General features: G+C 40.7%; 1 protein-coding gene and 1 long non-coding RNA gene across 10 annotated transcripts in view; one reads left to right on the forward strand and one right to left on the reverse strand.

The window, feature by feature from the left end:
- Window positions 1-6,275: 6,275 nt before the first annotated feature.
- Window positions 6,276-27,003, reverse strand: part of TLR3 (toll like receptor 3) — a 53,474-nt gene continuing 32,746 nt past the window's right edge. For 3 of the 8 annotated variants that reach the window (XR_012623092.1, XR_012623093.1, XR_012623091.1), the window contains exons 7-8: window positions 26,166-26,298; window positions 24,569-24,670 (exon numbers count right to left, since the gene is read on the reverse strand). Coding sequence is in view for 4 of the 8 variants with exons in the window: in XM_074822698.1 (XP_074678799.1) it covers window positions 7,505-7,578; window positions 8,414-8,492; window positions 8,892-9,020; window positions 10,071-10,191; window positions 10,508-10,732; window positions 10,949-11,052; window positions 18,308-18,462; window positions 19,833-20,023; window positions 21,836-22,012; window positions 22,168-22,293; window positions 24,528-24,670; window positions 26,166-26,298 (1,657 nt within the window). In the remaining 4 variants the exon portion in view is untranslated. The other 5 variants (XM_074822698.1, XM_074822699.1, XM_074822700.1 and 2 more) reach the window with 4 other exon arrangements.
- LOC141922791 (uncharacterized) lies at window positions 11,144-17,944 on the forward strand. 2 transcript variants are annotated; one of them, XR_012623095.1, is made up of 2 exons: window positions 11,144-12,264; window positions 12,778-17,944. It is a non-coding gene; the product is annotated as an uncharacterized LOC141922791 (long non-coding RNA). The 2 variants fall into 2 exon arrangements; XR_012623096.1 differs by having other exon boundaries at window positions 15,116-17,944.

Raw genomic sequence — 27,003 nt, forward strand, 5'->3', positions numbered from 1 at the left:
CTGAAAAACTGCGGTGTGCTCTTCACATTAGTCCTTTGCCCCAGCCAAGACATACCTGACATTTTTGCCATCTCTTGCAAAATACACAGCATCCACAGTAAGCAAGACTAACCAGTTGCTAACTTAGCAATCACTACAATTAATTTGCAATTAGGAAGGGTTTTTCTTAGCAAGAGCTTCCCTCTTTCTCAACATACACAATTAAAGCATGATTTATGTAGAACATCACTAGCACTGAAAAAAGCCAGTTTATAGTCCACCACAGCCATCACCTGCACAAAGAAAAGATAACACAGCATGTCCCCATTTGAAAAGACACCCTCAGTGCTGAACAGCTCAGAGATCTCCCCCAATCCTCAGAGAGGAATTTTAGGGCTTGATGCTGAACTTCATGTCACTGTAGACAAAAAACCTAGGCTTCAAAGCCCAAAGCTTGAGGAAGACTCTAGCTTCAAATCCTTCTGTGGATTATCTTTCCTCACACAGGTAAAGAAAATTAACAGCACTTGAGAGATGGAGACCACAGCTATGTTTTCCAGAGACAGACTGATTGCTGTGATGCTCTCCTCAGTCAAACACACCTTGCTATGGTTTCTGCAACCTGGTGTTCACTGTACAGCAACAACTGCTCTGTTCTGTAACCATCACTTGGGCTCCTTCACTACATGAAGTTTTTCACGAATCAATTATCCCCAACAGAATACAAAAGTTTGCCTCCTCTCTAAGAAACCAAAATCTTCCATGCCAGGATAATAACACATCTTGCAACAAAGAAGGCCACCACCCATCCCCCAGAACACAGCCTACTGTTGTAAAGCAATTCTGATAATGTACCAGTGATGTTGTCATAACTAACAGACATTAACGCTAAGTAGCTACCAAAGCATCACACCTATGTTTATTCATCTATGTGTCAAGACAAAAGCATACCCAAGTTGGATGGCTACAACCCACTCCAAGGTCACAGGTGGAGATTCTGCCCACCATCCTGTGGTTCAGCTAGATCCTACAGTGCTTCCTCCTTGCCAAACTCTAGCAAGTTTAAAGAAAGCGTGTAGCAGCATGTTACATATTACATGAAGCAAGCCAGAGTTCACAGAGCACAAAGAAAAGGAGCAGTTTAAGATCTAGAAGAACTTGTGATGGTAGGTCACAGAAACACAAAATACTGCAAATTTGCCCACCCACCTGCACTCTTGCAACATGAAAGATTTGGTGTCCAACATTTGCTCTAGGAAATTCACTGTCCACATTTGATGTACCTGCATATAACACAGTCATAGCTGTACAGCCTGGGAGAAGCTGTGGTGGGTTAGTCTGGGCCAGCAGCCAGACACCCACCCATTTGCTCATTACTTCCCCTTCCTCAACAGGACAGGGAGAGAAAACCAGATGAAAAAGCTCATGGGTCAAGATAAAAACTGGAAGATTGCTTACTAGTTACCATCATGGGCAAAACAGACTCAACTTGGGGAAATTTAATATATTGCCAATTAAAAATAGAGAGTTGGGAAGTGAGAAAGACAAAATTGTTCCTCTCTGCCACTCCCTCCTCCCTTCTCCTCCCACTTTTCTCCTGATCCAGTATGGTTTCTCCACAGGCTGCTGGGGAATCTCTGCTCTGGTGCCTGGAGCACCTCCTCTTCCTCTTTCACTGACCTTGGTGTTTGCACTGCTGTTTTGCTCTTTCCCCCCCCCTCCTCCTCTGTTCATCCAGCATTTTTTGTACCCTTTCTTAAATACATTTTCACAGAAGCACCACCAGCCTGGCTGCTGGGCTCAGCTATGTCCTGCAGCAGGTCCTTTATGCAGCTGGCAGGAACCGGCTGTGTTCTCCTCTCTGGCCTTTTCTCACAGCGGCCACCCTAGCAGCACCCACTGACAACACCTTGACACCTACACCCAGCTGAAAAGCCTACTGTGAAACCACTGCCAGACTGAAGGGGGAAACAGGTGAAATTTCCTCCACATGCCCCCCTAGTGAGACCAGAGATGTCAGCTACAAAGTGATGGATACACACAAACTATCAACATTAAATATCTGGAAAGCATACAAGTGCCTTCCCTTACAATTTTCTGGGAAGAATCACTCGGGCCTGAACTTCTCGAGGTTGGGGAAGATCTCAGGGTTTCTGTGCAGGACATGAGTTATGACAAGAATATTTGTGCCTTCTGGTACTTAACATCCTCCTGAGAGGAAAAGGGAAAGGGAGGAGAAGGGTCAAAACAAAAGCAAGCAAGTGACATTCTATAAACTGTTTCACTGCAAAAAAGAGAAAAAACCCACCTTTTACTGGGGAAACCTTCTCAGTACTCTCTCCTGCAGACCTTCCAGCACCTGTCCCAATCACCTGTAGCTATTTAAAGCTCCAGAAGGGCCACAAGGTATGTTCTTACCTCCACTTCTTCAACCTTGATAAAGGAGGAATGGAAAACATACCAAACTCCTTGTCTGGTTCTCTGTGAACCTTCTTCTGGGCTTCAGGATTACATCCAAGTAGAGTACAGGGTCCAGGTCACAGCAGCTGCTGTTGTATCATGGCCCTAGAGGTCCAGATTTACAAACACATTCACTTCAACACCATTCCTGTGCACAAGTTGACTCTGTAAATACTTGGGTGTGCAGATAGCATGGAAAGTGAGACTTATTAGTCCTACAGCCACAAGAAAAACAAAAATCAAGAGTGAAGAACTCTATCCAACACATTGATTTAGCCAGGCCAACCAGAGCAGCAACAAATGTTCCTTAGCTGCCTCCCAAGATAAGAACCAGAAGACCAACCACCTTGGGTGTATGTATAGCAATGCATGCAGTCTAGGGAACAAATAGGAGGAACTGGAGCTCTACACCCAGTCAGAAAGTTGTGTCACAGGAATAACTGAAACATGGTGGGACAACTCACATGACTGGAGGATTGTGATGGATGGCTATTTCGTAAAGACAGGCAGGAAAGAAGAGGAGGAGTCACGCTCTGTGTTAAGGAGAACCTCGAATGTACAGAACTATGGGAATTATGGAAGCCCTATTGAATGCCTCTGGGTCAAGATCAGAGAGGTTGTCTCCAAGGCAGATCTTACAGTAGACATCTGCTACCAACTTCCAAACCAAGACAGTAAGGTCAACGAAGCAATATTTGGGTCACTTAAGCAAGCTTTGGGTCAACAGAACCTGGTTCTTATGGGTGACTTCAACCCCCAGACATTTGTTGGAAGAACAACACAGCAGCTCATGCCATCCATCAGGTTCCTCGAATGCACAGAGAACTGCTTCCTCATACAAATGTTAGATGTGTCAAGCAGGAATGAGGCACTGATGGGCTTGCTACTCACAAACCAAGAAATCTTCCTTTGTAATAGCTCAGTCAGTGACAGCCATGCAGTGATCACAATATTGTGGAGTTTGGGATCGTGCTGAACAGGAAGGTTTTAGATTTTAGATGGGCAAACTTCAGGTCACTCAGAAGTCAGGTGGGAGGGACTCCATGGGAAGCTTCCATGGAGGATAAAGGAGCTAACAAGTGCTAGGAATTTTTCAAAAATGGTCTCATGGAAGCACAAAACCAGTTCATTCCCTTTAAATGTGAGGGAAGTAGGTGGAGCAAAGACTCCCTTGACTTAACAGCGAGCTTCTGAGTCTGCTCAAAACCAAAAGAGAAGCATACCAGACATGGAAAACTGGACAAATACCTACTGAGAACTACAAGGGCATTGCCAGGGCGTGCAGAGATGCAGTTAGAAAAGCAAAAGCTCAGCTCAAATTGAAATTGGCCAGAGATGTCAAAAACTACAAGAAAGGATTTTTCAGGTACATAAACAACAAGCAGAAACAGAAGGAAAATACTGGCCCATGGTTAAACTGGAGAGGTGAATTAGTCACCAACAATGCTGAAAAGGGAGAGGTTCTGAATACTTTCTTCACCTCTGTCTTTACCAGCACTGTTGGGGCCCAGGCCTTGGGAACAAAAATCCAGGTTGATGCAAACACAGACCCACTGTCAGTGAAGAAAAAGTTGGTATGTGAACTATTACAGGAGCTTGACCCCTAAAAATCAATGGGCTTTCACAATATCCACCCAAGAGTGTTAAGAGAGCTGGCTGATGTAGTTGCGAGGCTGTTCCCTATAATCTTTGAGAAGTCTTGGAGATCAGGGGACATCCCAGAAGACTGGAAGAAGGCTAATATCACCCCCATCTACAAGAAGGGCTTAAAGGAGGATCCAGGAAATTATAGGCTCATCAGTCTTATTTCAGTCCCTGGGACAGTTATGGAACGACTCCTCCTGGGGGCTATCACAAGACAAACAAGCACCTGATTGGGAAAAGCCAGCACAGATTCACCAAGGGCAAATCACGCTTGACAAACCTGATCGTCTTCTATGACAAAGTAACCTGCTAGGTTGATGTAAGGTGAGTGGTCTACCTGGATTTCTCCAAAGCTTTTGATATGGTTCCCCACAGCCTCCTCCTAGAGAAACTGACATGTTATGATCTAGACAAGTGGTCTGTGCAGTGGGTGAGGAACTGGCTGACAGGCCGCACCCAGAGGGTGGTGGTAAATAGCTCCTTTTCAAACTGGCAACCTGTCACGAGTGGGGTCTCCCAGGGATCAATATTGGGCCCAATGTTGTTTAATATCTTCATAAGTGATCTGGATGATGGGATCAAGTGTACCCTGATGAAGTTTGCTGACAATACCAAACTGAGTGGGGAAGTGGACACTTTGGAAGGGATGACCAGCCTGCAGGAAGACCTGGACAGTCTGGAAGAGTGGGCTAACAAGAACCTTATGAAGTTCAGCAAAGTCAAGTGTAAGGTCCTGCACCTGGGAAAACATAACCCAGGAGTGCAGCACAGGCTGGGCTCTATGTGGCTGGAGAGCAGCTCTGTGGAAAGGGACCTGGGGGTCCTGCTGGACAACAAGCTCAACATGAGCGAACAGCGTGCTGCTGCGGCACAGAAAGCCAACGGGATGCTGGGTTGCATCAACAAGGGCATCACCAGCAGAGATAAAGAAGTTGTCATCCCACTCTACTCAGCACTTGTCAGGCCACACCTGGAATACTGCATTCAGTTTTGGCCCCCGCTATACAAAAAAAGATGTGGACAGGCTGGAGAGGGTCCAGAGGAGGGCCACAAAGATGATCAAAGGACTGGGAAGCCTGCAACATGAGGAAAGGCTGAGAGAATTGCGTTTGTTCAGCCTTGAGAAGGCCTAGGGAAGACCTCATCACTATATTCCAGTATATAAAAGGTGGCTACAAAGATGATGGAGACTCCCTTTTTACAAGGAGTCACACGGAAAAGAGGAGGGGTAATGGGTACAAGTTACTCCTGGGGAGATTCTGACTGGACACGACAGGAAAATTTTTCACAATGAGAACAATCAGCATTGGAATAATCTCCCCAGGGGAAGTGGTGGATTCCCCAACACTGGACACTTTTAGGATTCAGCTGGATGGGGTGCTGGGCCCTCTTGTCTAGACCATGCTTTTGCCAAGAAAGATTGTACCACATGATCCTTGAGGTCCCTTCCAACCTGGTATTCTACAGTTCTATATATGATGATTATCAGGATGTAAAATGGCTCATGATTCTGTCAGGTGCCCAAAAACTGACCAAAAGGGAAAAGTGTTAAAATACTTCCAGTAGCCAGCAAACATCCCTCTTCCCTCTCCTCTGCCACCTGGGCACATTCCATTGCTGCTCTAGTAATTAGCAGATCTTTTCTTTCCTTTTAAGCTGCAGAAACAGTGCTTGTTGCTCTGCTCTTCTCTCTATGCAGAAATCCAGCAACTGAGCTCCATCACTTCAGAGATCAGCAATCTTCTCTCCTTCATCAAGTACCAGGTGATGAATGATTCTTCACTCTGATTCCCACTTCTGCTGTTACAGAACCAAACCGGCACATACTCATCTTTTCATTTAGTCCACAATGTAGGTCCTAGGTTGCCATGAAGTGCCACAAGATGGTAAGGCACACATTTTGCCATCATTCCTCTGCACTCTTGTCAATGTCTATATAGTACAGGAGGGAGCACTCATGAGAGCAAAAGTGTATTTTGGACACACCTCTGAAGAAGACTTAAATGTGAATTTTGAACGTTATGTCATCTTTGACCTCAGATTTCTGAAGAAACTGCATCAAACTGACCTGCAACTGTATGAAATCAACCTGTAACTCCAAAGCAAAAGCATTCTGCTTTCTCAGATACAATATCATAATATCACCAGTGAGTAAACTTAGTGTAGCCAAAGAAGAAAAATGCTAAGGCAGGAAAGTTTAAAAACGCTTTCATTTACTCAAAAGAATGCAGTGCTTGATGACAATTTACAAAAACCAGAAATCTGATTAACAGTGCAGATAGAAAATACACACTACAAAAGCTTTGTCTTGGATTACCAATCCTTGAACACTCATAAAAAGAAGTGAGGAGAACTGGTGTTAGTTCCCAACTAGAAGAAACTGACTCTATTCTTAACTGCACAATTTGGGCAAATAACTACGTTTTTCTCCTCCTCCCTTTCCCCTTCAACAGGTCTTCAACCACATCTACTTAAACTGCTGGCTCTCTGATGGAAGGAGGAACCCCTGACTGTGAATGCACACAGTACTATAGTCAGGGCTCTGATCTCTGGGCAGAACACAATCCCAATCTCCTCTTTGATCTTCCCATTTGGGTCTATACAAAGATGTATAAAATAATGCTTTCATCACTTAAGTACATATTTTCATGTTAAAACTTTGAAGGCTCGGATATTTCAAAATATGATTAATTTGTACAATAACAGGCAATATTTTATAAGAAATCTCAAGAAGTGGGAACGGTCTTACCGACTTGTCAGCATACAGGTCCAGTTGCCCAGCATCTATGAACATGTTTGGCCTGGCAGGGAAAACATTACTTCCTGTAAACAAAGTTTATCCCAGCAGTTCCCATAGTTAGTGATGATTAGCAGAGTATAAGTAGAAGCAATGAATTAATTCCATCTCAAAAGAATTAAAGGAAGAAGAAAAAGTAGGGACAGACAATATTTACAGAGAAAAACTGCAGTAAGCAGACAGACTGAAAAATGGAGAAATATTAAAACAGCAGTTAAAGACGAGATACCACAAACTTGTTTAAAAGTATAAATTTTATATATGACTGATGTTTGGATAGACTAGAACATCTTTAACACTGAGGAAACATGAAAAAGTGGGAACAGAACTTCATGGCCTAAACATAACTTATTTGCTCCTACAGGTAGAAAGTGCAGCAGCAGCATCTTGATACTGCAAACAGAGCAGACACCTCAACCATTTATTTCATTTTGCTCTAATTTTCAATCTAACCCCTGGTCAGAAAACTTTAAAAGAAGGCAATGCAGGCATCCTGAGGATTGCAAGGCTCAGCAGAAACCAGCATACTGCACGTGTTCTTTGTTACACAAGATACTAGCTGACAAATCTAGTGCTTCGGTCTTCCATTCAGTGCAGGAGGTTTCTGTTTCTTCCTAAACTGGGTTAAGAAGCAATTTGAAATCTCTTTCTTGAGGTTGGAGGATTTCTCTGAAAGGATCTGTAGTAATGCTGTGAGCCTAGAAAAGATAAAACATTGTTACTTGTCGTAGAATCTGAAAGACACTCCAAGATCACATATGAGTTACTTTCATCAGCCTGCTCAGATCAATGTTTGCTAACCTGCCCTTATTCTTACATCACCTTTTATATACTTATGCCAATCATATAATTATTTAAACTCAAGGAACTTCCAAACAAATAAAGGTTACGTACAAGCCCTCAAATACCTCAGGAACTAGTTAGTCAGCTTTATTGTAACAACGGAACTAAATAAGCCACGCTGGGCTGCTCTCTCTTTCAGTGTTATAAATAGAAGACACAGTTGCAAATCAATATTGACTTTTTTATTTATTTAAGAGAGCTTTATACTTATGTTAGAAATGCACATTTTCGATTTTATTTTTCCCCACATAAAAAGTTTACTAATTTGGTGAATTTATACGGGGGCTAAAATAAAATTTATGCCATGAAACAGTTCAAAAACATATATCTGTGTTGCTACTCTAGTAGCTGCAAAACATCTAGCCTGTACATCACATACTCTTGCCATAATGGTAAATATGCTGGAATATTAAAAAAAAAGAAAAATCAAGATGACGGGGAATCCTTTTCGTTCCATGTCGTAACAACAAAAAGCAGCTTTGCGGGATTCCTAACAGTCAGAGTTAGGGCTATCACAGACCAAGTGAGAAGAAACTTCAAAACCAAACTCAAAAGATTCTGCCAAGCACACCTGCTGTTCTTTTATGCCAAGATGGCTCTCCCTGAGCACTTTAATTCTTAACTGTATTATGTATGGGTTAATAGGTTTTGTTGGCCTTTTGCCTTCCAAGTGGTTCTTACTTTGCCTACCTATTAAAAATCCTTGACCTGTCCCTCTGTGGTTAGCAAAATCCATGGGAGTCAGTGATCTCTTCTGAGCTGTGTCTGTCTGCAAAAAAGAAAGACACACTATTAGCTAGTATGGTATGCTTATCTACTGAAATGGTTTGGTTACAGATTTTACGACCTAGTCCAGCAGAGTGAGTCCTACCAAGCTGCAAAGCTCGAAGCAGTGCTAAAACTGCACACTTCTAGTGCATAGACACCCTCAAAGGAACTGCTTGAGGCATCAGACTTGAGAAAAATCTCTTCCTCATACACTACTCCTGTTTCTCAAGGTCCCACACCCTCCCAAAGTTTTTTAACATGCTCCTCCCTACAGACAGCAAGAATCCCTGTACATCAGAAATCAGAAGAGACCCAGTAAATGAGACCTTCTGTAGACCAACACTGGGCATGAATGGAAACTTCTGCACTTTTCCATATCCCTACTTGCATTGTAACATACCCTAAATGTATGAGTTGTGTTCGGCCTTGAAAACTGATCAATAATGACAGTTCTTTCTCTGAGTGGCCGTTGCTCTGTACTGACAGGCACTGCACTTGACACTCTGCTATGAGCATATCGTCCTCGAAGCTGAAAGAATTAAAAAGAACATTGAGAGAATGCAGTAATTGAATTGGTTAGAATAGTAATTCTTCCATTGCCATACAAAAAAACACAAGGGAAGGAGAAAAGAAGAAAAGAAAACTATGTTTTCACTAACTACAAGCACTGATTTAAGGTAATATAAGGGTACTCATGTTTTTCAAACAGATTTGAGACCATTCCCTAATGCTAGTCTATAATCCCCAAAGGCTTATATTAATTAAAAAAAAACCAAAACCAAACAATAACAGACTTTACATGTGTCTCAATTCAAAGCATTATTCAGCAAAATAATATCAACATGCCAATTTACTTTCATTCTGGTGATTTATTACTTCCGTATACTTCAAAAATAGGCCAGTATGAATAAGTTGTTTTGTTTTTTTTTTCAGTCAGTACAGAATTACGGAATGGTTTGGGTTGGAAGGGACCTTAAAGATCATCTAGTTCCAACCCCCCTGCCATGGGCAGGGACACCTTCCACTAGAGCAGGTTGCTCAAAGTCCCGTCCAACCTGGCCTTGAACACTTTCAGGGAGGGGGCAGCCACAACCTCTCTGGGCAACCTGTGCCAGTGTCTCACCACCCTCACAGTAAAGAATTACTTCCTTATATGTGATCTAAATCTGCCCTCTTTCAGTTTAAAATTGTTACCCCTCATCCTTTTCTACTTCATTCAGCATAATTTTCTACTTCTTGTATCCTAACACTGACAAGACAATGACACTGAAAAGAGCTATTTAAATCCAGTTGCATATAAGCGCAAGTTTACTATCTGGTTGGTTGTTTTTCTCTCTTTTTTCTTTTTTTTTAAACAGATTTTTCTGTTGTCAGAGAAAAAGTCTTTCCACCTCTGTTTGTGACCTGAGGTCTTGCATTCTCATGGTACCCCAACGTAACACACATTAGCATGTTAAGACCCTGTATTAAATACAAACCAACACAAATTGTAAAACTGCTCATTTCAACCAGTGACACAGAGCAATTTATTTTCAAATAGGTTGAAATTCTTCACCAATACAAAATGAACGTAACTTACAAAGCTCTGTTGCAATCGAGGTACTGAAAGATACTGTTCAACAGCCTCTGAGTTTATTGGTGGTAACTTATTCCGGGTGGTAGGTGCACGAGCAGAAGATAAACGAACCAAGCTGGCACCCCTACAGAATTTTAAGGGTTCCTCTTTTAGGAAAATTCACATTAAAGACTTCTTCACTGAAACAATGTGAAATTATTAAGCAGTACATTTCTTTATAGAGCTCAGCTACAGAAAGTAGTATCACCTAATATAGCAACAAAAAAATAAAACAATTGCCTCTCCTCAAAAAACACAGTTCTGCTTGCTTTCTTTTTCTTTCTGAATTCTAGAACCAATAACAAATGTCAGCTTAGTTCTCAAGTATTTTGCACACTTCTTCACTGGTGAAATTTCAGTAAAGTTCTGAGGAAAGCAAAGAATAAAATGAAAAAACTCACAATTTAGTCCCCCTAAGGATTTCATCATTGTACATATTAGGAGCTTTTGAGGAGAGCTGGTCAGAAGTAAGAGAAGGTAACCTACGATGGCTTGGTAGCTTCCTAGAAGATCCCAGGAGTACCCGAGATGATGAGAGAACACTGTTATCAGCAATTCTCCCCAACCTATGCACTGAAGTTGGAGCACTGGAGTCAATGCTAGGCTGTTTGTCGTCTTGCTCATTCCTAGGCAAAAAGGAAGGAGAACAAGATAGGGAATGAGGATGAAGAAAAAAAAAGATTTCTTAACAGAGTATCATCGCAACCTCTATAAATCATTATCACATCAGTGATACACACGAAGGAGATAACTGCATTCTTATTGCCTTTTTGTAATTGCAAATTATCTTTTATATAATATGAATTATGCTGCATTTTGAAAATGTCAATACCAATACCTACTGTATTTTTTCTACTGTGGCAACATGCCTTTGTTGGAGCGGTTTTGCTTGAATTGTCATCACACCATTCAAATCACTACAGAAGTTGCTGGAGAAACGGTGAACCTAGTAAAAGCAACAAATACGTATCAACCTTTACTTTTTTTGAAGGAAGACCTCAAAAAGCACATAGTTATGTGTTTCTTAGAAAAGCTTATGTTAAGATGGTTCAGTAGAATTCTCAGTAGTAGATGGGGCCAAATATGTTATTTTGCTTATTTTAAACAGATTCTTACAAACAGAACTTGGGTAATATTTAGTTACTGAATTGCAACTCAGTTTGCAATATAAGTTTCAGTTGAAGCTGGAGTTCTATTCTCTGAAGTTTCCATTTTCCCTCAGCATAGTCCAGCCCAGGGGCACAGAGCCTGGGCATTACTTATCTAAGCATTTTACTTCTTTTGGCTGCTGGGACCACTACAGAACCATCAATGGAGAGCACCGAGACTGCTGTGGTCTCTCTTCTGTTTCTCATCTCACTACCTAACAAGCATGGAAAAAGAGCAGACAGAATAGAATGAAGTCACTTGAACTGAATAGAGAGACACAGGGGGGAAAAAAAAAAAAAAAACAAACAAAAAACAAACCAAACAGAAGCAGTGGCTGAAAATGAAAAAAAATGTGCAAAACAGGAAGCAGGGTACAGAGGGAGGAGGCAGCAAGCAGAACAAAAAAGGGCATTTTATCAATACAAACATGAGCTTCTGTTGGTGTGCATGCTGGTTTACTGAGCTTTCTGCCCACACTGACAATGGAAAAGTAGAACCAGCACTCGGGCAGAAGATTAACAATGTCTGAAAACAAGAAATAGTTACAAGAAGGCCAGAAGAAAAGAATGTGCTCGTTAAGGAAGAAACTGATAAAGAAGGGACCTTTTGGAATGGCAAAAGCAGGAACTTATCTACTGGCTATGTGCGGGTACCAATGTTTGTGGAAAGTACCGAGGGGAGCTACTTTTAGAATGCACAACAACATATAAAGGCTTGCTGCTATTCTTAGAAGGCACAAGAGTATATAGGGGCTTGCTTGCTTAAAGCTTTGAGCTTGACTTCCAATCATATTGATTGTCTGTGGTCTTGTCTCCTGTGGCCTGCATGGGATTTCGTCCCCACAAATGGTGACCCCGACGTGATCTGCTATCAACGTGATCGACGTGATATACTACCGACTCAGTCAACAGTGGGGACAACGTCCTTCTTAAAGAAGGTAAACACAAGGCAGGGAAGAAACGGCTGTGGGGTGAAGAAACAAAGAAAAAGACATGAAAGTGCGCACAAGGTGAGCAGCCAGGGGAAGCGTGGTATCCGCAGAAGAAAAGTCGGGGCAGGGGTTTTTTAATGAGATTAGCGGACCGGCAGGGTTTATCAATAAACCCAGAAGCGCTGTCCAAATTATTAAAATGGGGACAGTGGACAGGACTTTTTTTCAGACCACGAAATATGTTTGACCTAGGACTCTGGGACTCTTTGGGGGGAGAACTATGACAAGTGATCACTATAAGAAATTCTCAAACACCAAAGGCAACTCAGACTTGGGGAATAGTTAAAAAGATGTTGGAAACTATGAAAGGTGACACTGCTACTGATGCTGCTGTAGCTCAAATTTTTCATGCGGCTGCCAATATGAAGGATTTGGGGAACGGAGAGTTAGGTACTACTCAGACAGAATTGCCCCCACCCATTGCTTTACCAGTCAGGGCCGCTGAATATGCTGAGTCTGTAGACTGTGATAATCTTTTAGACCCTGACACTGTAAATCCTAAAAGAGAACCTGGCCTGTGTCTTCCCTTAGCTGGGGATGATCCATGGGTAAAAGTGAGGCAAGAACCCTTGGCGCAAGGGGATATGGACATGGCGAGAAAGATTGTTGCTCTGTGAGCCGGGACGTCAGCCACGTTGTGGAGGACTGCAATTTTCTGTTATTAAAGAACTACAGAAAAGCGTTAATGAGGACGGGCTTCAAAACTCATTTACAACAGGTATACTGGAGGCAAGTGTTCATGGATATCAATTGGTCCCATGGAATTGGCTGGCACTTTTAAAAACAGTACTAATGCCAGCACAGTATTCTATCTGGAAAACCGAGTGTGTGGATCTCTGTACTCAGCATTCGCGCCCACCCCACCCGCAAGCACGGAGTTGGCGGCAGCGGCCCGGGGCCTCCCTGAGCCCCCCCCACTCCGTCACGGGGCGACCGCCTGCGGCCGAGCCCGGCACTGCACTGTCTTAATTGCCACTGCAGCACAACCCACCCTGAAACCCACCCTGAAACTAACCTGGAAAACAGAATCACCTATGTGGGTGGATCAGTGGCCCTTGCCAATGGAAAAGTTGCGCCATCTTAATGATTTAATTCAGGAACAATTAAGTGCAGGACATATCGTACCTATCACCAGTCCTTAGAACTCCTCGGTGTTTGTTATTTTAAAGAAAAGTGGTAAATGGTGACTTTTACATGATCTCCAACACATTAATGATGCCATGGAAGATATGGGTACGTTACAGCCAGGAATGCCCTCCCCAACAATGATTCCCCGAAACTGGCATCTTGTAATAATTGATCTAAAGGATTTTTATTTTTTTTTTTACAATTCTCTTGCATCCGGATGATGCACCTAATTTGCCTTCTCTGTTCCCAGTATTAATGTTAGTGAACCTGCAAGACAGCACCACTGGGTTGTTTTACCATAAGGCACAAAAAAGTCCCATGATGTGTCAGTGGTTTGTTGCAAAGGCTTTGAGCCCTGTTAGAATGCAGGTCCCCCAGGCTGTTATATATCATTATATGGATGACATCCTTATAGCAGCAGAAACACAGGAGATCATGGAAAAGGCTCTTGCTTTAACCAAAGACTCAGTATCTCAAATGGGGTTACAAATAGCACCTGAAAAGGTACAGAAATTATCACCATGGCAGTACCTGCGGCGGAGAATTTGTGAATAGACCATTGTCCCGCAACAGGTTAAGCTTAAAACTGATGTTAAGGCTTTAAATGATTTACAGAAACTGTTAGGAGCCATAAATTGGATACAGCCGTTGTTGGGCCTAACTAATGATGATCTGCATAGCTTGTTTGATATTTTGCGAGGAGATCCTTCACTGACATCACCCAGAGTACTTACAGAGAAAGCGAAACAAGATCTCCACCGTGTAGCTAATGCCATCTCAGAAACACAAGCATCGCCATGTGTGCCTGGCCATCCATATCAACTGGTATTATTTAACCCTCCAGGGCAGCCCTATGCTCTGCTGTTTCAGTAGGATGAAACACTTAGTGACCCTCTTGTTATTCTTGAATGGATTTTTTGGTTTGTTTTGTTTTTTGTTTTGTCACACCAAATGCACAAGACGGTCACTACTCGTCCAGAAACGTTTGCCAAACTGATTATGAAAGGTAGGCAGCGCCTACTATTACTTGCTGGTCAGGAACCTGTGTGTATCATTGTTCTGGTTACTATGCACATGTTACAATGGCTAATACAAATGTCTTTGAGCAAGCACGGCTTTCACATGCATTTTTTCCACCAAAATGCCAGGGCAATACAAAACCAGTTTTCTTTATCAAGGCCTCAGGCTAAAGACATCATTGCCACTTGCCCTGAATACCAGAAGGACTCCCTCTCTTCAACAGCTAGTGGTGTCAACCCTCGGGGACTCGCCTCCTCAGAATTATGGCTATCTGATGTCACTCACTTCGCTGCATTTGGAACGTTAAAATATGTACATGTGTCTGTTGACACCTTTTCTGGAGCAGTGTTTGCATCCTGCCATACAGTGGGGAGTCAAGCATCTGACCGGCATTCCCCACTCACCGACCGGACAGGCCATTCTGGAGCGTACGCATGGCACACTAAAGTGTCTATTACAACAACAAAAAGGGGGGAAATAGAGGATATCTATCTACACCTAACAAAAGGCTAAATAAGGCATTATATGCCATGAACTTTTTAAACATTTCCCCTGCCTCACAGGTGCCACCAATATTGCATCACTTCTCATCGCAGATACCAGATCAACAACAAGTCCAGGGCAAGGCCTAAGTGTTAGCAAAAAACCTGGAAAGTGGTAACTAGGAAGGACCATATCCTTTAATAACCTGGAGAAGAGGTTATGCTTTGTGTCTCCACAGGTCACGGTCCCCAGTGGTTACCAGTAAGGTGTGTGCGACCATACCTGAGGAGTGAGAGGCAGCTTTTGGTGGACACTCAGGAGCCAGCTGTGGGTGCTGTGGATGCCCCTGTGCCGACAGTTTGCGGTCTCTTCGACTGATCATTTAAGCAGAATGTATGGGTAATGCTTGCTACTGCAATAGGACAAAATACACTATCGCTGTCCTTAATCACACTACGGTTGCTAACTCTTTTAAGAGAAAATGCTAACAGTAATTGCAACTCCTTAATGAAATATATAGGCTTGCTAGTCACTAGTGAAAGATGTAGCTTAGGCAAAATGTAGTTATTAAGAAGGATGCAATGCTATAAGAATGTGTGTATTCAACTTTGTTTAGCAATATTAAGAATTAAGAACTCAAGTGTTTAACCTTATTAGAAACTCCCTTGGTTTTCCCCCTTGAGTGGTGGCCTGGCTCTGGGTGGAACCCAACAGGAGGATGAAATCAGATGTTTCCTCTCAAAAAAAATTGCCAGTTATTTTGGCCTGTTGATTTAGAGGCTGGACCTGCTTGCAGTGATTTTGGATGCCTCACCTATGGATGGACGCATCGCGTAGGATTTCCGGTTTGCGAGGAAGGGTACTCTAAATTCTCGCTGCATCCAGGGTTCCCCAGTGATTGCGGATCTGAATGTTAGTACCCCATTAAGTAAGTGTGCTATTCCGTATTTTCCTTACTGTTTATTTTTGTAGTATTTGGTCATATCCCTTAATTATGGGTAGTGAAATTAGCATACTCTTTTTAACTAGTAACTGCTGTATTGTTTCTAGCCTTCTGTGGAACTATTTTGATTATGCTGTGTTTTTTTGAAGTTTGCCTAACCCTTAATTGATAAAGCCTTGAAACAAGTCTCGCAGGTGCAGCTGCAAAACAAAGAAAGGGGATTGGGAGGCATCGGCCTGTCACCTTTACATAGCCTCTGAGAAATAGCTAGGGTTTGATGAAGAATAGGCCTTGGAAGATAGATAAGAAACTGCTGAGTTGTGCCAAGGTGGCAGGGAAAAACAGCGGACAGCTGCAACACTGAACTGTGGAAAAGTACTGAACTGTGAGAAGTTACCGCCGCTGTATGGCTGAATGGGCCAGGGAATATGGGGAATTAGTTCAATTGACCCGTGGAGGAATTTCTGGGTAACCTGAGCAAATCAATCAGGACAGGAGGCATTTTGCAACTGCTACCGACCTATTTCAGACCTGTTTGATTGGTATGCCATATTTTAGCGCTCAGGACTTTAAAAGGTTTGTTAAAAATATGGCAAGAATAAATAAGGGAACAGAAGACGTTACAGGACATGTTGGGCATTGTATAACAACGCAGAACAGGCAACGAAAAGTTGCCCACAAGCAGGTTTGCCTTTGCTACAGGGACATACTGTGAATTATCTCAATAATCAGACAGCCCCTCTTCCATTACAAGACTTAGAGCTGAGAGCCTCTCTTCCCCCAGTAAGTGGAAATAACACGCAGAATCAGTCCTGGGGATGTATACAATTTGGGGGGAGGGATACACTGTGGGCTCGCTGGGGTTGGGGAAATCGATCAAAATGAGAAGGCTGGCAGAACGTGACTCCTGTCACGATACCGATAAATGAAACTTGGTTTTGTGGTGGTCAGCACGCTTCTAAAATGGGCCTACATCTTGAAGAAGGAGGAATATGGAATAATGGTTCCGCTAAAAGGTTACCACCTGTGTATTTTTTAATATGTGGGGATCGAGCGTGGGGAGAGATTCCTGCCAAAGTAGTTGGAGGTCCGTGCTACCTGGGAAGGCTGACTTTATTTGCCCCTAGTATAAGAAATCTTAAAAAACATCAAAGATCAAAACGGGCCATAACACATCATGAACTCACCCCAGATTGCTGAGACCAAGTGGAATTATGGGGGCCTGGAGAGATTATTGCTGCCTCTCTCTTGGCCCCAGGAGCATGGGTTGCAAAAGCCCTATCCACCTTGACAAAATGGCTTCTTGGAGTATAAAACAATTTAATTTAACATCTAATATAATAAGTAATTTGTTGATGGATGTAGATAGTGTAAGGCATGCTGTTTTGCAGAATAGAGCGGCTATAGATTTTTGTTACTGGCACAAGGACAAGGATGTGAAGAATTTGAGGGCATGTGTTGTATGAACCTTTCTGATCACCCTCAGTCGATATCTAATCAGCTTCAGCAACTGCAAGATAATATGCATAAGATTCAGCAAGTTTCTTCTCCTTTGCATGAGTTTTAGGAAGTCTAGGGTGGCCAAAGTGGATTACAGAGTTTTTGAGAATGTTAGCAGGACCAATAATAATAGTGAGATTATTGATATGTTGTCTTCCTATTTTAATGAGATGTTGTCTGTCTTGTGTGGAAAATAGCATGGAGGCTTTAATAAAAAGAAAGGGGGAAGATGTTGGTGTGCATGCTGGCTTACTGAGCTTTCTGCCCACACTGACAATGGAAAAGTAGAACCAGCACTCGGGCAGAAGATTAACAACGTCTGAAAACAAGAAATAGTTACAAGAAGGCCAGAAGGAAAGAATGTGCTCGTTAAGGAAGAAACTGATAAAGAAGGGACCTTTTGGAATGGCAAAAGCAGGAACTTATCTACTGGCTATGTGCGGGTACCAATGTTTGTGGAAAGTACCGAGGGGAGCTACTTTTAGAATGCACAACAATATATAAAGGCTTGTTGCTATTCTTAGAAGGCACAAGAGTATATAAGGGCTTGCTGCTATTTTTAGAAAGCACAAGAGCATATAAGGGCTTGCTTGCTAATAAAGCTTTGAGCTTGGCTTCCAATCATATTGATTGTCTGTGGTCTTGTCTCCCATGGCCTGCACGGGATTTCGTCCCCACAAGCTTCCACAAAAACAGGTAAGGCCTACTGCCTTTTCTAAGGGCAGAATACAGTTTAACAAGTGTTTTCCTGTAAACTAACTTCAGCAATATTTTAGTGGTAAAAAGCACCTTTAAGAACCACCAAAGAGAAGTGAGTGATAGTAAACAAGAAATGCATATTTAATGGCCCTTCATTTTAAATCAGATTACTTATTTTAAGCATACCTAATTGGTTTAAAAGAAAAAAAGAGCTTTTGTAGCTTCAATGAGGACTCTGTCCAAGCTTAGCAGAAAAAAGAACACCGTTTGACAGAAAGTTATTTTTACCTGCAAGGAAAGAAAATGAGACCCAAAAGATACACTTCGTGCTTCAGAACCTCTGGAAAGAGGAACACTCCCAGCATCTGCTGTAATATGAACAACAGGCAACTGTGGCAGTTTTCCTGTAACAGCTTTCTGTTTTTCCACCTGTTTGTCACACTCTGCACAACAGCAAAAAAAAAAGTAGAGGGAGTAAGAGTTATTTTGTATGTTTACCAGCCATCATTTGTTGAGATTCAAACAATATTACACTTCATAGTAAATAAAGACTTTCATACAGTTTTAAGTTTCCATGATATTTAAAAATCTACCATAAATGATGCTTTTGCGAAAGCATTCCCATTTGTTTATACTTTCTCTGAAATCAACAAGCAAGTTGGTCTGTACAGGTAGAGTTGGAAGGGGGTGTTTAAGAAAATACTGCTAAGACTCTTGGAATGTTATTTAAAAACTCCCAAAGATTATTTTTTTAAAGCAGAAAAAAATCTATATTTTAGAAAAAGCCTATTGATCCTATCCTTGACTGACAGCAGCTACACGTTCTTTTATTTTGAGCATATACTACCAATTTATTTCTATTATAAACCCAAATTCTTTTACATTCCTAGTTGAAATACTTTGGTTAGCTAGTTATGTCCTTCATAAAGATAAAAGAGCACACCAATCATAAGACTGCTAAGCTATCCTCCCTACACTATAATATTGAGCTAAACAATCCACCTGCAGTGTGAAAAGCCCTTTTATATTTCAGTAACACCTGAAATGTTAAGTTCTGATGCTGCAAGTATTCTGAGAAATTTTGCCATTTCTTACTTTGTTGTAGACTTACATTTGAGGCTGAGTGTACCTTACATTTGAGGGAATTTTCAAAACACATCCCCATTTTAAAATACATTGAAAGAAGAACTGAGATTTCTCTCAGCCTCCAAAGAAAACACATGCACACTAAATAGAATTTCACTTCTAGTTAATTTTCCTAGCTTTTGCTTTGCCTCACTACACTCCGTTAGAACATGAAAACATAAAGTAACATGCATCACCATTTCTTCATCTTATATTAAACTCATTAACTCCTGTACTGTCAGCAAGTCTATCTCGCTTTAACAATCTGACTACCTAAGGGTTCTTTTTATTACAAAACTCCAACAATGAGGACTAGGAGACTTTGATTCCTAGGTTCCAGATTTAAACCAGGTTGTCAGTGATCCCCTGCTAGCCGCATCAATTTGCATCCCAAGCCAGTGATTAAGATTTTTTTTTTTAAACATGCTCTCCTGTAATGAAGCTCTTTCAGTCAGTATTCTTCCTTTTTTTTTTTTTTTAAACTCCCTGGAAATTAGTAGGAATGTTTTTATTTTAGGTGCATGCATGCATGTGCACGCACACCTGTTGCAAGGTATTACATATCTCATAGCGTGGTACTATCAACATGGTATCTTAAAACAACTGGATTTCCCAAGCTTTATCTAAGGGGCAAAATCACTTTTCTGAGTTATATTCAGTAAATACCATATCTGAAAATACCACATACCTGTGATACTAGTTTCCCAATTTTTTTTAATCAGTTCCTCCAATATTCCAATTACATTGCTCCACATATGATCGAATACTTCAGAAGCCACGGCATCTTTGATACAGGCATTAGGAGAAACAGGAGGAATGCCACGCTTACTCCTCTTCTCAGCAAGATGCATTTTCTTTTGTTCCCAACTCTCATCATCACTAATAAAGGAAGCAAATTCAAATGAATTCCCATGGGTTTTGACTTTTTTTTTTCCTCCTTCTAATACTCCAAATGAATAGAAACATACATATAGAAGAAAAGTCAGTCAGCTGTAGATGACAAAAAAATTCGAATTCAAACATACAGAGTACCTATGGGAACTGAACCTATTGAACACTTTTAATGATTTCTCTTGCTTGCAGGTAAGAAATTAAAAAATCCAGTCAGGGCATTACAAGAGTAAGATCTGCAGCTCTAGAAGAAACAGCTTTATATGTGGCACTTAAGTCATTTCACACTAAATCCTATGTTTTTTACCATAACACAAGGGAACTATTGTCTGTTGTATTTGGCAGGAGGACTATCACATAGAACATTTCTTTTTTTATCACGTCCTGTGTACCTGCACACATCTGCAACGCTCCACCACTGATCAAAGACAAACAAGTTTAAACAATTTCTGCAGCCTGACAATAGTAGAGCCCATAGACCTACACTCACCTTCTTCCCTTCCACTACATGTTTAACTTATTTTTTTTGATTCTGCCTACCTAGGGAAGCACAGTATAGCAACATTTTCTAACTTGGTTTTCTAATATGTCTCTCAAAGAAAGTTTTAACCTTTTTCTCTTTTTAATGCCACAATATTTCTTTCTAAGGAAATGCAATTTTTTTGAGATTACAAGGATGATCCCAAATTCATACTGGTTTCTACTATACCCCTTTCTCTTCTCAGTCACTTTTTCACTTCTTCCTCAAACTGGACTGCAAACTTCTTAACTATAACTGAGACTTGGCTGAATGGTCCTACTCACAAAATGACCAAGCTATTTCCATATTGGGCTTTGTAATAACACCTAATGTTTTAGTTATGGAGAACAAGATATTTCAGAATTGAAGGAAACAAGAAACAACATATTGAGGAGGCACAAAGGAAAGAAATGCACCTTCAGTCAAGTCTCTCTCCCAAATGAAGTTTGCTTACTTAGCAAAACAAAGAGAGAAGAATTCTAAGAGGATTCTTAAACAAAAACCCTTTCCAAACAGGCAGCCACCCAGGCCCTCTCTTCCAAAAACAGGACTGAAAGGGTCTCAGTCTGGGTCCTCAGTTTTTCAGAACAATCATGTCGTCTTCCTGTAAGTGTATCAAGCTTTAGCACAAAAAGCCAGGCTTTGTGCTCCACTAGTCCTACCAAAGCTTCGCCCTCATAGAGGCCTTTTAGAAAACAGCACATTATGGTCTTTCATCCACCCAGTAGCCTAAGTTGCTGGAACATTCGACTGGCTCACAGGAAACCTAGGTCGCACTGTCAAGACAGCTGTACGACTCATGTCACTCACCAGGGTGCTCTAAATGCAGGTTATATCCTGCACTTCTCCTCACAAAGCTGTTATACACTGCACAGAAAGAATTTAAGATTCATTAGGGCACACAACGAGAACACATACATTGCAATGACCCTAAACAAGCTTGGTGGTCAAGGCACTCGCCTGGGGAGAAGGGATTCCTTCATTCTACTGCCTACCTCAAAATTAAATATTCATTGTACCGAATCTCCATTCACAAAACACTTCGAAACAACTAGTGGTTAAGACACATTCCTCTAATATGGGAGATGTGAGTTCTGAACCACTAGAAACACATACCTAATCTTCCACATGCCCAGTGAGTGCTCTGACCACTGTGCTACCAAACACAGGGACAGAAGGAACTGTATTTTACAGAAAAGAAATGCAGTTTATGAAGCCCGACTGGGTTCACTGACAATTGTTCATTATATTCTTCAAAAATACATATATCTGTTATTTACAGCTCCTTGTTGTCAAAGGCAAAATATTCTTCTATTTTTCCATCCACATCATAGATTTCCTCTTCCAGGAAGGAATACATGGATGAGTCAGAGGCAGAAATCCTAGTGGAACTTGAATCTAGTGATTTATGTATTGGAGAAGCCATTGGGATAAGTTTAGAGCCTGAAATGCAGAGCCTGAAAAAATATCAACAAAATGAGAATTAAATATACAAAGAAAAAAGAAAGTGCATATTTAATTATACTGAAATGTTTCAGTAATATGAAAGTAATATTTGTACATATCTCTGAAGAGGGAACACCAAAAAGAAAACTTAAAAATATTAACATACTCTTTTATATTACTAGTACATTCACGGAGGCCAGGTAAACACTTGGTATCCACACAGGTATCACTTCTGCTCTGAAAATGCTGAAAGCCTTCATCCTTCGGCAACAGGAGCTGCTTTCCTAGAACCCTGAATAAAAAGGAGAGAGTGAGCAGTGTCTTAGATGGAAACCGACTCCATATGCGAATATCAAAATACAAATACTTGCAATCAGCAGGCAATACAAAAGCACACGTTACATTCACTTTGAAAAAGCAATTTATGGAGGGGCCAGGGCCTTGTGTAATACATTAACATTGCCTAGTATTTAAGTCATTAAAGTTAATTTGATTTATGCAAGATGAGATTCTAGCTTATCATTTTTAAGAGCAAACACTCAAACTTTTTAGATTGTTCTAAAGGCAGATAAAGTAAACACACTTCCTTTCTTATCAAAACTCCATAAGAAATGTTTAAAAACAGATGTAAAGGACAAATAACATCTGCTATGACTTTACTTATCCAACTCTAGTATCCATCAATGTGAGCTGAAGTCCTAATCCGAAATGTTTACATGGACAGTTACGGCTAGAAAATGCACAAACTCTAACATGCATAATGTACAGAGGCAGAGAGAAAAGGTAGAAGCAATGCTATTTAAATGTACACAAAATTACTCTATACGATAATTTTTGAACACAGTACAGGTAAATAATAATCACTGCTTAGTGAACTGTTTTCATTAGAATTCACAATAGATCTCAAAAGAATTTACCAGTCACATCTGTAGTGCAAGCAGCAATGTTCTGACTCACCTGAATACATTTTCTTGAGACTACCTTTTACAGAACAGTACTTTATGCCACATGAAGCTCTAAGCAATAGCCTTTTTTACTTTTTATTTTGTAAGCCAAGAACAAAAAGTTTTCTCTTTAAATAGATCTGATCTTTCCCTTATTGATGACAGTTCTCAAATATATTTATTCCCACATGCTGAGCTAAGTATTTATGTACCAATATAGCTGTTCTACAAATTAGAAAAAGGACAGCCAGCAAGCTCTTTGAAGCACAACTCTCAGAAATAAATCTGGCATCCCAGAATTGAGTAACCAGTCAACACAAACTGAGTTTTAAGGTTTAAGCTTAATATTGAAAATAACTTTCTTTTTTCTTTTTAAACCACAGGATGTACCACATTCCTTAGTACCAAATGACACAGAGGTCCCAGATTTCTTCAGTTCTCTTTCAACCTCTTAGGCTTGGTTAGTATTGCCAGCATTAGATTTGAATCAAAAAATTGTAAGTACAGGGAATCACTTACTTAAAAAAAAATTCCACCTAGTGAAGATACTTCGAAAAATTACTTAAAATTTTTAACAAATTACACAGCAGAAAAACCTGTCTCCATTTTATGCATGTTCTATTAATTTTTACAGTATCTAAAAAAGGCAAAGCATGGCTTAATGCTAGTGAAAATTGCCTCAGATTTATTTAATAATTCTCTCTTGTTCCTAACAAAGTATGACAAGCTTTGTTAGTTGATTTTAGTTTACATTTACTAGTAACAAGCCTCTGCAAATTATCTACAAGCATTGAAAGCATACTACAGTTACTGACAGCACTCTTTTTAATGGTGTTAACAAACCATTAACTAGAAGATAGACACATGCAGGTCTATGTATAGAACAGCTCTGAGTCACCACATGTCACTAAGAATGACATGCCATCATTTAAGAAGGCAGGACAGTACAACACAGCACAACACTGACTTCTGTCCCCTGTATTATAAGAAGCATTCCTCAGGCTGCCTAGACATTTTGCACATCTATGTAAAATAATTCTCATTAATCATGTGTGCAGCCTCGTATCTGTTCAACTAGTTACTCCCAGGTTAGTATCACACATTGTTTTACATTGAGTTACAGAGCCTAGGAAGACATTATGGCTATGCAGTATCTATGAAGCATGTTGTCACCTTCATTTTTTTATTTATTTTTAGGAGAATTAATAAAAGAATTAACATTTAATTTCTTGAACTTCACAGTATGTCTTCAATTACAGTAAAAACAAATGTTTCTTTATAAGATGCATTCTTTAATTAGAAAAAGTCATTATGAAAATGGTGCAACATTTTCCCATTACATCCTGCTAAAAATATCTTTGTCCACAGTCATTGTATTAAGTAAAAGAGAGCACTGGCAGCTATTGCACCACCACCCAGATGTACTGCGTAACTATGGCACTGTTCAGCCCCAGAGATTCAGATCTGAATGCAAAAGTGTTACTGCTATAATATATCAAGAGCAATTCATACGAGGGTATCCCAAAAATTTAAATTAGAGTGATAACTGGTTAAAACTAGTACCAGTAAGAAATTTCCTTACCTTATATGAGGAAATTGTTCAACCCAGTCTGCACATTCTGCCTGCAGGCTCTGAGTTTGGGAGGTCACTCTTCCTTCAAACAGCATTTCATCGATCTCCCAAAATAACTGATGCACTCTCTCTGTGTTGGCTTTATCGAATTCCTACATATTATAAAAATAATTGTAAATATGCATATATGTTTATATTAAAAACCACAGTATTTACGGAACAGGACAATTTGGACAGATTTGGCTGAGCATCTTCAAATGGATCTTCAGACTACCTACTTCAGACACACAGTTTATATGCTACAGTGCAAAAAAAACCAAACCCAAACCCAAAACCAACAACCCAGGTAGATGGCCTGAGCAAGGTGATTTAGCAAAAAGGAACTAGGTGCCTAGGATTAGCCAACAGAAAACACTACTTATAAGGTGTCTGGACTCCTGCCTCCCTCCCTACTCCAATATGGAGTGAAGAATGCACACTGCACCTCTGTGACCCACAGCACCCAGCTCCCTACTTTTTTGAGCAGCATTTTTCCTTTCTGAGTAAAACAGCTAAGAGGGCAAAGAGGGGGTCACCTTCCTGCTGCTTGACATAGTCTGGTGGTAAGGAAACAGCCCTCAGTGTGAGAAATGGCTTTCCACACCTCTCCACCAAAGCTACAACTCAGTGCAATCAGAAACAGGTGAGCGCAGGGGCATATGGAAGTAGCAGGGAAGAGCCTGATTTTATCCAGTGATATGGACAGAAGTACTTGGCTGAGGGTTCCTCAGCTGGGGCACTGTTCATAATGATATCTGGCCACTTACATTAGACACTCTGAAAAAGAGAAAAAAGTTACAACACTCAGGGCCCAGATCATATCTGTTCAATTCCAGCTGAGTGCCCCAAACACTTCACGCTACAGAAGGGATCACACTGAAAAGGAACAGGAAAGTAACTCTCACCCAGGTTACTGTATGATCCAGGGTCAGGCTTTCTCCTAGAGGGCTGGCAGCAACAGATGGGGTCAGTACCCTAAAGGTTAGGATGTTTTGCAAAAGGTACGGCAGAACTACCACTAGCAGCCATGGACAGCTTTTGAAAATTAAAGCAGCAGGGACTGCAATGCTTTTTGGATTTATTCAATGCTGCCAGACTGCATCAGGCATGCCTCAGCAGTCAGCTTCCCTAACAGACTTAATCTCTCTCTGCATCATCTATGAAACAAAACTGAGCTTAGGTCAGAGCTAAATATTTACTCAGGCTGGGACATTTACATGCATGCTCGTGAATGTACTTTATGACTCAAAACATTGAGAATAGTTCCATTTAGACACTTCCAGCATTATTTGAAAACACGTATTTTATCATTCTCTTGGACTCAGAAACCTAAACCTACCTTCTTTGGTAAAACAGATTTTTTTCCCAAACTTCATTATTTCATATTTTTATTCCAGTTTTCCTTTCTACACATCAGCTGCACTGATATTAACTTGCAAACAGGAACTATTTTTTAAATATTCAATTAATATACTTACTCATTAGGCTATAATGAATGAAAGTGGTTAACTTCCCCACAGGACATGTGCTGCATGTCCATTTTCTGTAAAAATTAACCTATTTTTCAATATTTAGATAAAGTGTACTGTAAAAGTTTCTGTGACGTACATCATCCCTCCAGGAGTAAACTGAACTTCTTTCAGTAGACAAACCAGTAGTATAGCTGTTTATTCCAGACCAAGAATTATTCGACTCCGTGGGTGTTGTACAATCACTAGATGAAAGTGATGAAAGCGTTTCACTGTGAAAAGACAAATTACAACGAAGAACACACTGGTTTTCTGTATAACCGTTTTAAAAATAACGCAACTGATCACAGAAATGGACAGTGATACATATTCCTGTTAGATGCAAGATTGTCAGGACATGCTGTTAAGAGTCAATGTGAAGAGTTGCAAATGTATGTTTTAAGTGGAGTGCAATGACCGCATGCTCCTATTTGTACCATTTACTGTCTTAAAGGCGATTCCTTCTACAGCCTTATGCTTTTATATGTATGTATATAATTGCAACTATAAGGGCACTCTAGAATATATACACACACACGTACCAAGCATTTCCACCTCTAAATTACATTGTTTTGTCCAGTTTAGCTAAAGGTCACATCAAAACTATACATTAAAGACAACATAGGCTTCCTTTAAGTCTGTTAGAAGCTATCACAAGAAAATTATGCAAAACTGAGCATAACATCTAACAAATGTGTCAAATAGCATTGAGTTACATATCTGTACACAATGTCTTTTATGCTGTTAGACCTGGTGTACTTTAAACCCTGAGCTCTAGGATTCCAGCTCTCAGAAAGCTCCAGCTAGTCCCTGCCAGCTACCACCCGCCCTGGGATGCAGTGAAAGCAAGGGCAGTCAGACATACAGGCCAGGCAAATCCTAACCAGCGCCAACTGGAATGAAACTTCTTGAAAGTTAACTGACCTGTAACGCTGATG

Source organism: Strix aluco, chromosome 4, assembly GCF_031877795.1.
Source record: "Strix aluco isolate bStrAlu1 chromosome 4, bStrAlu1.hap1, whole genome shotgun sequence".
Lineage (NCBI taxonomy): Eukaryota > Metazoa > Chordata > Aves > Strigiformes > Strigidae > Strix > Strix aluco.